This window comes from Talpa europaea (genome assembly GCF_964194135.1).
Source record: "Talpa europaea genome assembly, chromosome: 8".
NCBI lineage: Eukaryota > Metazoa > Chordata > Mammalia > Eulipotyphla > Talpidae > Talpa > Talpa europaea.
The window spans coordinates 81,936,113-81,948,234 of record NC_140075.1 but is presented as its reverse complement, the minus strand read 5'-3'; the positions used below and the strand labels follow the sequence as shown (position 1 = coordinate 81,948,234).

The 12,122-nt window shown below is 36.9% G+C and overlaps 1 protein-coding gene across 5 annotated transcripts in view; it reads left to right on the top strand.

The window, feature by feature from the left end:
- NIN (ninein) overlaps positions 1–10,116 on the top strand; it is a gene marked incomplete at both ends in the record, with an annotated part of 81,487 nt that extends 71,371 nt beyond the window's left edge. For 2 of the 5 annotated variants that reach the window (XM_084240571.1, XM_084240570.1), the window contains 3 exons: positions 2,732–2,932; positions 7,105–7,215; positions 9,907–10,116. In XM_084240571.1, coding sequence (XP_084096697.1) covers positions 2,732–2,932; positions 7,105–7,215; positions 9,907–10,116 — 522 coding nt within the window. Of the gene's footprint in view, positions 1–2,731; positions 2,933–5,320; positions 5,384–7,104; positions 7,527–9,906 lie in introns of those variants that run through there. The other 3 variants (XM_084240573.1, XM_084240572.1, XM_084240574.1) reach the window with 2 other exon arrangements.
- Between the last annotated feature and the right edge of the window lie 2,006 nt (positions 10,117–12,122).

The window sequence follows — 12,122 nt, the reverse complement described above, 5'->3', positions numbered from 1 at the left end:
AAATCCTGTCTAAATGCTCTGACAATAGGCTAGTCCTTCTCCCACCTGCTCTCACTAGCCTTGGAAGCCCCCTTCTCTCTCAACCCTGTTTTACATTATTAGCCATCAGAAACAATTTCCTTCATTGTTTTTCTCTCTGATCTAATAGTAAATTTTGCTAATGGATGAAGGAAATTGAATAGTCTTGCCACTGCAGCTCAATAAAGAAAAAGCATGTAAAACTTTGATAAAGAAATAAGCCTGAGCTGTTGATTCTGTATAGACATACACAAATTGTATTCTTTAGCACTCTAAGTGAAATATTGCTATATACTATGTAATTTACCTGTTAAAAGTGAAGCGTTCAATAGTTTTGGTACATTTTATTAATTTTTAAACTGTGGTAAATATATAACAATTTGCTATTTTAAGCATACAATTAATTCAGTGGCATTAATTGCATTCACCATGTCTACAACTATCACCACTACTTCCAAGATTTTATTGCCCCAAACACAAAATCTAACCATTAAACTCCCCTTCCCCCATCCTACAAATTGGAATTTAATGTTACAATATCTATAGATTAGGCAATATTTGAGATGTGCCGTGGTTTTTACACCATTTTTTGGTGTCCAGCTCATCTGAGGGATAGATACATTCCCATCCTCACTCTGGCAGGGATTCCCATCAGGTTTGGATGGTGCTAGTGGGCAGATATAGAGATCTTCCTACATCAGAATCTTTGGGATTGAGGAATTTTAAGTAAAGTTTTCCAGGTGGTTCTAAAATAGTATGTGCACTCCCTTGGGGGAAGGGTTCTCTCTTCATCCCCATTTAGCAGTTTAAAAGGCACTGAATAATATAGTACACCATCAACCCCAATGTGATTAAAGATGTCAGATCACTACACTAGGAAATGGAAGAATTTGACCTCCACTTCAGGTTTCAACTATGTAAGACAATGTTCTATAAATAGTTCATTTTGAACACTTCATAAAAGGGGTTAGTAGTTCTCAAGTCTGTTGTATACTTTTAATAACCCACAGTTCAGATCATTGAACCACAAACATGTTTTATAGTTTATATTATGCATATCCAAATAGCAATGTATTGAACATAAGATTCGTTCCATACTGGACCTGGAAACTTCCAAATTGTTATATTGGCATAGGTGGAGGTAAAGGTAGCAAGCTTATAGACCAACCAAATTATGGTAATTGAGGAGCGGTTGCAGATTTAGACCTATAAAGCATTTAATATCTATGAAATTTATACAGCGAGAAATGTAAATAATTGATCCTTCATAAGTTCTTACTGACTCAAGCACACATATTCAGATGTGTGATACAGCAGATTTGTGCTGTTCTTTCTCTTTGTATAACTCAATACTTCCACTTCCTCTTTTTGTAACTCCTGTTACTTTCTTTTATCTGTTTTGTTTTGTCTGTGGCTAACCTGTACCTAGAACTCTGTGGTTGGAACTAGCAGAGAAGGGTGCAGTTCTCTGCCTGAGATAGTGTGTGAAGGTAGAACATTCTCTTTTAATGAATTTCATAGCATGGCAACATCTCATTAAACCCCTGTTCATGTAATCATTCCTACTGACTAATAAGAGTTAATAAATACCTACGGTAAGAGCCAATATTCATTTCATTTTACAACTGTGGATTGTGTTTCTGTTTACAGTTAAATCAATATTGTGCTCAGTATTTAAAAAGATTAATGTGTGAAGAAAATCATCCCACTGTTATAAAACCACGGGGTGATAATTCTCCATATTCTATATTCCTGAAAGTTAAGTTGTGGGTTTTCTGTATCTACTGCTAGAAGTATTTCAAAATGGGTAATGGTCCACCTCAGAAATTTAGATTTAAGGAAATGGCTATTGGCTCTGAAGTTTCTTGATAATATTTATTACAGTTGTGTCTTAGAGGCTCATTTTCCTTTTCACAAGCCTTGGAGGTGCTTCTTGAGTTTAGTACTTGATCATGTTTGTTGCATGTCCCTGGTGAGCCCCGTGTCTGCTCATGCATTGATGAATATAAAGTCGCGTGTTCCACTGGCCAAATGCAGTGTCGTATTCTCCCCAGCTCTCATTGGCATGTGATACGCAACCATTCCCTCGTTATCTTGAACAAATACTTTTTCTCATGTACTTTAATTCCCAGATGTTGGGATATCACCTTATGTGCCAGAGTTGCCTATTTTATTGTGCTATTTGAGAGAAAGGCACTGATAAACTAAGGTAAGTTAAAATAATTTTAGATGCAGGTTGAGATTCTTCAAAAAGATTGCTCACTAGGAAATATCTTGTCATTGAACATTTGCTTTTAAGAATCTCTATGAACAGTAAATGGCAAAACCCTAAACATAGCCATTTTTTTTCTTTGCCTACTTGAATCCCATTTGTTTCTGAAAATAAGAGGTATAATGAAATATTCTAGCATAAGAAAAAAAGTAAAATTCAGACGCATTGTGTACCTCAGGCCCTTATCATTTAAAAATGAGAAAATACAGTTTTTAAGTTTGAAAGCTTTAAGAAGTTTTGCTTATCAGTTATATTATCTCAAGGCAAAATTCCTCTTCCCATTTACTTCTTAGTATGCTCTTGTGCTATCTTATTTTCAAGTTATCAGTGAGCGTGAGAGGCCATTAAATCAAAGACTTCATTACTCTCTGCCCGCCACTTTCAGGGCAGCTCTGTGATTAAAGACAGTGCAGGTGACCAGGGCTCTGCCTTGTCCTCTAGATGCAGCATCTGAGGTCCACTGTGATGCTTAGCCCAACCACTCATGCTTGGGGTCTGCAGCTGCTCCAGCAGCAGGCCTGCCCGATGGTGCCCAGGGAGCAGTTTCTGCAGCTTCAACACCAGCTACTGCAGGCAGAAAGGATAAACCAGCGCCTGCAGGAGGAACTTGACAATAGGACCTCTGAAACCAACACACCACAGGTATGAGACTCTTTTTCTCAGAGAGTAAATTCATATCGCCTAATTTTACCTGTTTATTTGAAGTTAAACCAGTTCAAAGTTGGAGAGAAAGAACCTAAATCTTCTGTCAGAGGATTACACTTTACCTGTCTTACAAATCCACACAACTGCGGTGTTTTTTTGTTTGTTTTTGCAGTGCTGTTTTTAAACACTCGGCTACTAAGCTGGATAACTAAGTGCTTTGGGTCTCCCTTGCACATTTGTTATTGGTGAATACTTATCAGGATTCCTTGAGTATAGTGCACAATTGACCTGACTATCTAATCTGATGCCAAAAATATTCTAGGATGTGTGTTGCTAAGGAAGTAGCCTGGGTTCCTTATACCAGAGACATGCAGCCTTTTGAATCCCATGGAATTCACAAGTGGGAGCTTTTCACAACTAGTAAAGTAGTAATCAGGGACTTTCAGTTAGCATAGTTCATTTAACTTAAAAATAGTTTTTCAAAATAGATCATTTAGGGCCTCCCTGGTGGTGAAAGGGATTAAGATGCAACCTATGAAGCTATCCGCAGCCACTGCAGTACGAGTTTGATCCCCGACCAGGGAGATACCCACATGGCACGGCAGATCTCTCCTGACTCTCCTGCTGCTCCCCTCAGCAGTGTACTTTAGTCAGTCTGCCTGTTCTGTTGCCCACTCTGTCTCTGGTGAATCCTCTCACCCCCTACACCTCTGGCCTGTGCCCCGGTTCTTGTATGCATAAATACATCTTTAAAAAAAATAGATCATTTAAGAAAGTATAGACCACTTTCTCCTACCCTTTGAATTAGCATTAACCCAGCTCATTACCAGACATACTCGTCATTGCCTAAGTTTTCAAATAGTTATTTCTCTCCAGTGCTTTATTCATAATCATTCTTTCCCTGAAGTCTCTTAGGTCTTTAGACCGCATATTTAGCTTATTCAAAATTAGCTAAATTAGCTCATTGTGTAGCATCCTAACTAATTCTTTTCGCCTTGGATGCTCATTTTATGTTTTCAAATACCTTGCCTTTCTGATGACCTGTTCCTGGGAAATAAGGAATTTCCCAATTTTTTGTTTTAAATTCCTTCATAGTGACTTTGCAAAATCACATTAGCACTGTAATTACACATTGGAACAGAGTATTTCCTTACTACTATATAGCTATGCTTTGTCGTGATATTCTTCTATCATCTGTTCTGACAAACTTTAAAATTTTGCCTTTTGTCCTTAAAACCCACATTTTTAAAAGAGTCTATATTCTACTTCAATTTCCAAATATTAATGTTAAATGCTTCAATTCTTCATTGCAGAATTAAATTGTAAAAGCTTGGCCTCATTTTTTTTTTAAAGATTTATTTTTTTTTTATACAGGAACCGGGGTACAGGCCAGATGTGTGGGAGGGTGTGAGGATTCACCAGAGACAGAGCGGGGAACAGAACAGGCAGAATGAAGAAATACACTGCTGAGGGGAGCAGCAGGCGAGACAGGATCGGTCTGCCGCACCATGTGAGATTTTCGCTGGCAGGCCAGGATCCAACCTGCGCTGCAGAGGCTGCAGACAGCTTCACAGTGTGGCGCTCAACTGCCTGCACCACCAGGGAGGCCCTTGACCTCAGTTTTTAATGGACATTTTACACCACATGATGAGGCTAGCAATATTCTAGTCATAACTCTCTCATACACACTATTTTGAAAGCTAGCTCTTCCGAACTCACCTACTGTTACAAAAAATAAACCATATCTGGGGCCTCCCTGGTGGCTAGGGGTTAAGTCTCAGCGCTGTCACCACTACGGCCTGAGTTTGATCCCTGGCCAGGGAACTAACCCACATGGCGCAGCAGACCACTCCTGTCTCACCCACTGCTCCCCTCAGAAGTGTATTTCAATAGATCCACCTGTTCTGCTCCCCACACTGTCTCTGCTGAATCCTCTCACCCCTGCACCTCTGGCCTACACCCTAGTTCTTCTACCCAAATATAAATATTTAAAAATAAATAAATAAACCGTATCTTTTTTCTCCAGTAACTTCATGACTAGGCAGCCAAAAACTATTAAGATTTTGATACATTCAAAATTCCTCCAGCCAGGCAGGGTAGTCTACTTAGTGCTCTCACTATCCTGCAGGTTCTCCTGTTTCTGCTAACTGAGCTGCCACTAATTCTAAGAAAATAGGCCATTTTTAGAATCTGCACGTTGTGTCTGTGAGTGGAATGATGTGATTTCTTCTGCTTTTGTGTTGCTTTGCTTGCCTATGTGGTGTTACTGTGTGTGCTTTAAAAGTTGTTTGCATTATAAATGTGCAATTTGAGACATCCCTCCCCCCTCCCCCCAACATAATCTTGACATCAGGGTGAAGTATACCACTTGCCTTCTTTCTCTAGGCCTTGCTACCGGAGCAGCGAGCAGTGCATGCAGATTCCTACAGAAGGATTGGGCACCTGTGAAAACTGGGCTACTATTGATGGCATTTCTTACCCTGGCAGATACTGAAACCCACACTCACACCCATATCCATACCCCACCCCCCAACACACACACACACACACACACACAGACATAAGCTGAGAAATGTTTTGAATCAAGTGCTCTTTTAAATTATTATTATTTATTATTATTATTGTTAAACCTTTACAGTATTATGTCTCTTATTTATGTAGCAATGATAGATTTTGTGAATCAAATTCACAAATTTCAGCTTGTTACCAATAATTTATTTATGCCATTTTAAAAGTGTGGATTTGAGATTCTTGAAAGGATGTATTCTATATATTTTCTCATTCCATATATTGTAACTATTTTTAACAAAAGATACTACTTTTATATATGGAATTTGAAGAAAATCAGGGTTATTTATACTGTTTTATATAAGATGTATGATACTTTTTTTTGACAGGAAAATTTTGATGAAGCAATAAAAATAAAGTTTAAATATATGACTCTCTTTGTTTTTCCTCACCCCCAACTCTTGCCATGCTCCATCGTCTTCATAGTCTTCATGTTAATTATTATGGGGCCTTTGCTTTGTTTTTTTAAGGCAAGTGGAAATCAGCATTTTCCATTTGCAGTTAAACTTTTTTAAACTGTTGTATCTTTTAAAATGTAGGATTAGATTCTTTTGAAACTAGATAGTCTCAAGGTCTGATTCCTTCACATTTACTTTCTGCATTAGGTTTTTGAAGACAAAATTATAGTAGGTTTAGATTTTTGTTTGTTTGAATAAATGCCGTTTATTTCATATACCAAAAAGTGCTGGCTTTCTACTCATGTTCAATCATTCTGCATGCTTTTTAAGGATGCCTTTTTTTCAAAATATTTTAAGAGGCAGGTTATGCCATCAACCATGGACAACTGAGTTTTGCTTAAACATTTGAAGAAACTTCTAAAATCTGAAATTCCTTATGTGGCCATTTTGGGAGTGGGGACAGTTACTTACACATTATCTCTCTAGGTACTTCTGCTTTCCACCCATACACCATAATAATTCATCACTGTTACGAGACAAGAAAAAGCCAGGCTCTCTTCCTTCCCTCTTTTATCTAGGGGTTGTTTGTCAGGAGAAGACTCTTAATTTTAAGTCTTCTTATGAGAAATCCATCCTCCAATCCAGATGTTTGTTTCACACTGATATGTCATGTTGGGAAACAGATGACTAGAATAACTGACAGAGGCCAATTACTATAAAAAAAGAAACACTTAATACTGTCACAGTAATGAGCCATTTCAAAGGAAAAATAGACACTCATGTTGCAGGCTGATTGGCACTGTTAGGTGATCATACATAAACCCAGTTTTTCTTTTGTTATTGACCCAACCATTGCAAAGACCAAATTACAGAAGGAAAGTTGACAACCATCTTTTAATTTACTTTGGATACCAATGTTACTCCAAGAAGTGTGTACAGGTATTAAATTGGGGGTTTTAAGAATTTTTCTTTATCTCAGGGGAAGATGGTAACATAGGTAAGTTTTTTATTTTTATCTTTGATTCTTTGATAGGGTTACTTATCTAATAGTGCAAGCCATGACGTGTTCAGAACCCCCATTTCATTAAAAATCCACCCTCTGCTTACAAACATTTGCTGCCCTTTTTCTGGGCATCATGTGGGGAAAAGAACTTTCCCTGTGGCATGATTTTCTAATGAGAATACACTTTTTTCTTCCTTCAGGAAAACCAGGAACTTGTAACTGTCATGGAGGAACGAATGATAGAAGTTGAACAGAAATTGAAACTGGTGAAAATGCTTCTTCAGGAGAAAGTGAATCAGCTTAAAGAACAAGTGAGACTTCCAGGTCATCTCTACATGTCCACCTCACATTCCACTTTTTTTTTTTTAAGATTTATTTATTTATTTATACAAGCACCGGGTACAGTAAGAAGCCCTGGAGGGTGAGAGAATTCACCCGAGCCAGAGCGGGGAGTAGAACAGACAAACCGATGAAACACACTGCTGAGGGGAGCAGCAGGCGTGGCAGGAGAGGTCTGCCGCACCATGTGGGACCCTCCCCTGCGGCCAGGAATTGAACAGGCACTGCAGAGGCTGTGGGCAGCTTTGCAGCCCAGCGCTCAACCACTTGCGCCACCAGGGGAGGCCCCTCACATTCCACTTTTAACTGCAGTTTTACATTCCTCTATAGCCATTAAAAATAACTTGTTGTTTAATAAAGTCAAATTATACTGTAAATCTACCAGAAAATTTAGGATTCAGTCTCCTCCGTACTACTGCAAAATTATGAATTCTGTATTCAACATTATTTTTTCCAAAGCTCTCATAAGACTTTTTTTTTAATTGAGGTAACATTGGTTAACAACACTGCATATGATTCAGAGATATAAGTTCATACCTCTTCAGATATATTACCATACCACAGCCTCTATTAAAGCACCCAGAATCCTCCAGCATTGACCATTAGGCTCCTCCTCATTTTGGTCTCCACTTTCCCCTCCCCTACATGTATTCTTAATTTTACAGCCAGATTTCTAGGGTTTGTTTTTGTCTGACCCTTTATTTTGCTTCCCTGTATCCCACATACGAATGAAATCATCCAGTGTTTCTCTTTCTCCTTCTGGCTTATTTCACTTAGTATAAACCCCTTAAGTTCCATCCATGTAGTCACAGATGGCAAGGATTCATCTTTTTTTTAATAGCTGAGTAATAGTCCATTGGGGGGGGGTTGTGTTTGTGTGTGTCTATCTCATCCTTTTTTCTTACATTGTTAATCATTTTTGTGCAATACATGAATAAATCCCCATAAATCTCCCACCCATGAACCATCACCATAATCCCTTGAGCTTTTCTCTCTCATTTTGACCCCTCTCCCTCCTCCTGCCCTGCTGTATCTTATGTCTTCTTAATCCACTCATCTGTTCTTGTTCCATTTAAGTTGTTTCCATTACTTCGCTGTCATAAATAATGCTGCAATGAATACACAAGTGCATATATCCCTTCAAATTTAGTGTTTTTGCAACCTTTGGTAAAGTGGAATTGCTGAATCATATAGTAGATTTATTTTTAATATTTTGAGGAATTTCCATACTGTCCTCCATAGGGGCTGGACCAGTCTATATTCTTACAACAGTGTATGAGGGTTCCTTTTTATACACACACTCACCAACACTTGTTTCTGGTGTTTTCGATTTGGGCCATTCTTACATGTGTGAGATGTCGCATCGTTTTGATTTGCATTTTCCTGAAAAGGGATGATGAACATTTTTATTATGTTCATATACATATATGTAGAAGACAAGTGGCCAACATATGTCTTCTTTGTCTTTTTAGGTCTTTTTCCCATTTTTGATAACTTTTATGTTGTTGAATTATATGCGTTCTTTATAGATCTGGATATTGGAACTTCTCAGATGAATGACATACAAATATTTTTTTCCCATTCAGTAGAGTGTCTTCATTTTAATGATCTTTTTCCCTAAGGCATATGTTTATTTGCTTACAGTGAATTATATGAACCTAAATCATTTCTAATGAAGTTCAGCAACTCAAATTTGAATTTTTATATATTTTTTCTGCCCCAAACAGGAAATGTTCATTATTCAAATAAATGGAAAAATTATATTGGCTAAAAAATGAGGCATGATAAATTAAACTTTAGCTTTCCTTTTTGCAACAGCCATGACAAGCTCATAAAAGTGCCTATATGGAACTATAGCCAGACCCCCTACATGCCATGCTCTGAATTGTAATCCAGACCCTGAATTCCAGGACCTTTAAGCAGCCTCATCCATTCCCCCTGCTAGTGATAGTCATGGCCTCTGTGTTTAGAAGTTATTTGTGTATCCACTGAAGAGAATGCAAAAAGGAATACTTATTCTAGGAAAATTTTATATAGCTTCTCTCAAAACTAAGATTAAGAGAATCTTAATTAAGATTAAGATTCTCTTAATCTTAGTGCATGCAAGGAGGGTGTCACAGAAGTAACCCAGCCTGGTTTTCTAGGTACATAAAACCTAAGAATAATCTCAAGTGAGAGTCTTAATGCAGAGGTAGACAGGAACTTTCCTTTGTCTTATATCTTAATACAAAGAATGGAAACAGTAAATGTACAATAAATATTTATTAATTCAAAATAATCAATAGGTTGTTATTATGAATTGGAAGCTCAAGCACTTGTTAACAACAGAGCTAAACATTTCCCACCAGACACATCAGACAATTTACAAAAGTATTTTGGAATTTTTAGAGCATGAGTACATGAATGACACCTAATTTACTTAGGTGGGAAAAACTTTCATTTTGGAGTCCTCTAATATCAGTCTGTTCATTAACAAAAGAATAATGGAATAATGGACTTGCTTAACTGAATCCCTGATACCAGGTCTGATGTTAGTGTTATGTTTAAAATAAATATATAATTGATAGAAGCCATTTGCCTTCATAACAACTGTTCTCATGCCTGGTCTTAAATTTTAAAGAATTACAGAAATGAAGTCAAGATGTTTCTGTTTCTCTTTCTAGCTCTGCAAAAATACAAAAACAGATGCAATGGTGAAGGATTTGTATGTTGAAAATGCACAGTTGCTGAAAGCTCTGGAAATGACTGAACAGAGACAAAAAACAGCAGAGAAGAAAAATTACCTCCTAGAAGAGAAGATTGCCAGCCTCAGTAACATAGTTAGGAATTTGACACCAGCACCACTGACTTCTACGCCTCCCCTGAGGTCATAACCAAGCCAAAGGATAAATGCATATTTGTGCACTTTACTGAAATGGATGGAACATTTCAGTAGGTTCTTGTAACTTTTTTTTAAAACTTTAATGGTATAAAATTAAAGTCTAACCTAAGGCCTCCTGCAACAGAATCGGAGTCTCCAGTCATTCTAATTAGTTTTACTAAATAGACTCTTAGAGTTGTAAAATTTACAAGTTTGAGTTATTCCTAAGTTTTGAATTTTTAAAAAATATTGTAATAGCTTCCAAGAAGGTAGATACATAAAAACTAGTAAGAGCCTTAAAACCCAGTTTTGAATGAGTTTTTAAAAATCACTATTATATACTAACTTAATCTACTTACCAGCTGTTTCAAGTTGGATATCTGAATAGCTGATTGTTTTGAACTTTATTTTAAACCAAAATTTATGTTTTCTTATATGTTGAAATATTGAAAAGTGATTCTAATAGTTTTGATCCTCTGAGTTATTTGGTAGACTTTCTGCTTGATAAGGCAGTTGGCCTCAATCACTGAGGTCAGAAGAGTCCACGGAACTCTGCCTTCTAACTTCCTTGACAGTATTATAGATGTAGAATTGATTTACTAAACTGAACTGTTAACTAATGTTAAAGCTTTACTCTCTTTAAGCAGCCTTTTTTTTCCTTCTCAGAAGTTTCATTGGGAGCTTGCCTTCTAGGAAATGGATAAAGCCACATTCTTAAAGCATTTGAACTATAGGGAAAGTACTGAATAAACCACTTGGGGTAAATAGCTGCCCTCAGAGAGATGAGAGAGATAAGCTGAAGTCTTACAGTTCATGAACTTATATTTGGAGTTGCCTCAAGAACTCAGGGAACAATGCTTTAAACTGTCTTCCTGAAATACTGTTGGGCCTCTTTAAGAATTTAAAATTATAAACCATGTGACCTTATTTATTTGTCTTCTATTAACAGCTTTCATGAAATTTTTATTTTTACATTGTTAGTGAGTTTTATCTTCTGAAAAAAAATCTTATTTTAGAATTAGAAAATCTTCTAACTTATAGAGAGTTTTTATTATTTGCTTGTTTAATATAGGTTTCTCTACAACTCAAATCTGATAGGAATTTTTTACAATAAGCTCTGGCGTGCTAGCTGAGGTAAAGGAGAATGAAATAGTACTCTCCATTCCATTTGAAGACCAGAAAACATTTTAGATTGATAACTTTTCACCCCTCAAGGAAAATCTCTGCTTCTAACCTACTTCTACCAGTAATTACTAGAGGATTTACATGGGTACAGGACACTAACAAAACTTATTACAGCCACCTTTTTGTTTTCATGGGAGAGTAATTAGATGAGAAAAATTCACATTGGTGTACTTCTGGAAAGCCAAGTCCATGGATTTACAGGCAGTAAATCCATGCTGCTTTCCACAGCAGGAACTAAAGAAAAAACAGACTGCCTAAGAAGCCATATAATGTCAGATATTCAATCTCAACAAATAATTTGCATGAAGGAACTTTAGGGTTCCTCACAACCTAAATGTCTGCTCGTAGTCCTACCTGCCAACAAAGGAGTCCTCCAAGAGCCCTGACAAAAATATGATCATTTGTGGGACTGGGAGTTCACACTCATGAAATGGACCTTTTCATCTTTGGACACTCTTATCAGGAAATCTTGATTTCCCACTGGAAAAAGAATTTTAATCCTTCCTTATTATGCCTTCTATAATCTTTCTCCTCCACTGAAAACATTCTGTAAACTCAAGTACTTGTACGGCATTGGCTTTAACATAGACTTTTCTTCACATAAAACTGTGGCTAGGCCTAGACCAAGATTAAAAATAAACGAAGCATCTCTGGTATATTAAGTGATATGCTTCAAGTCACTCAAGGTTATTACCACAGAACTGAACACCGAGCATATTTCTCAAATAGCTGGCTTAGCATGTGATCCTATGTTGTACTTCTTTATTTTTTACATTTTGAAGTATAGATTACTTTTTCCTATAAATAATATTTAAATGTATATAAAATGTATAA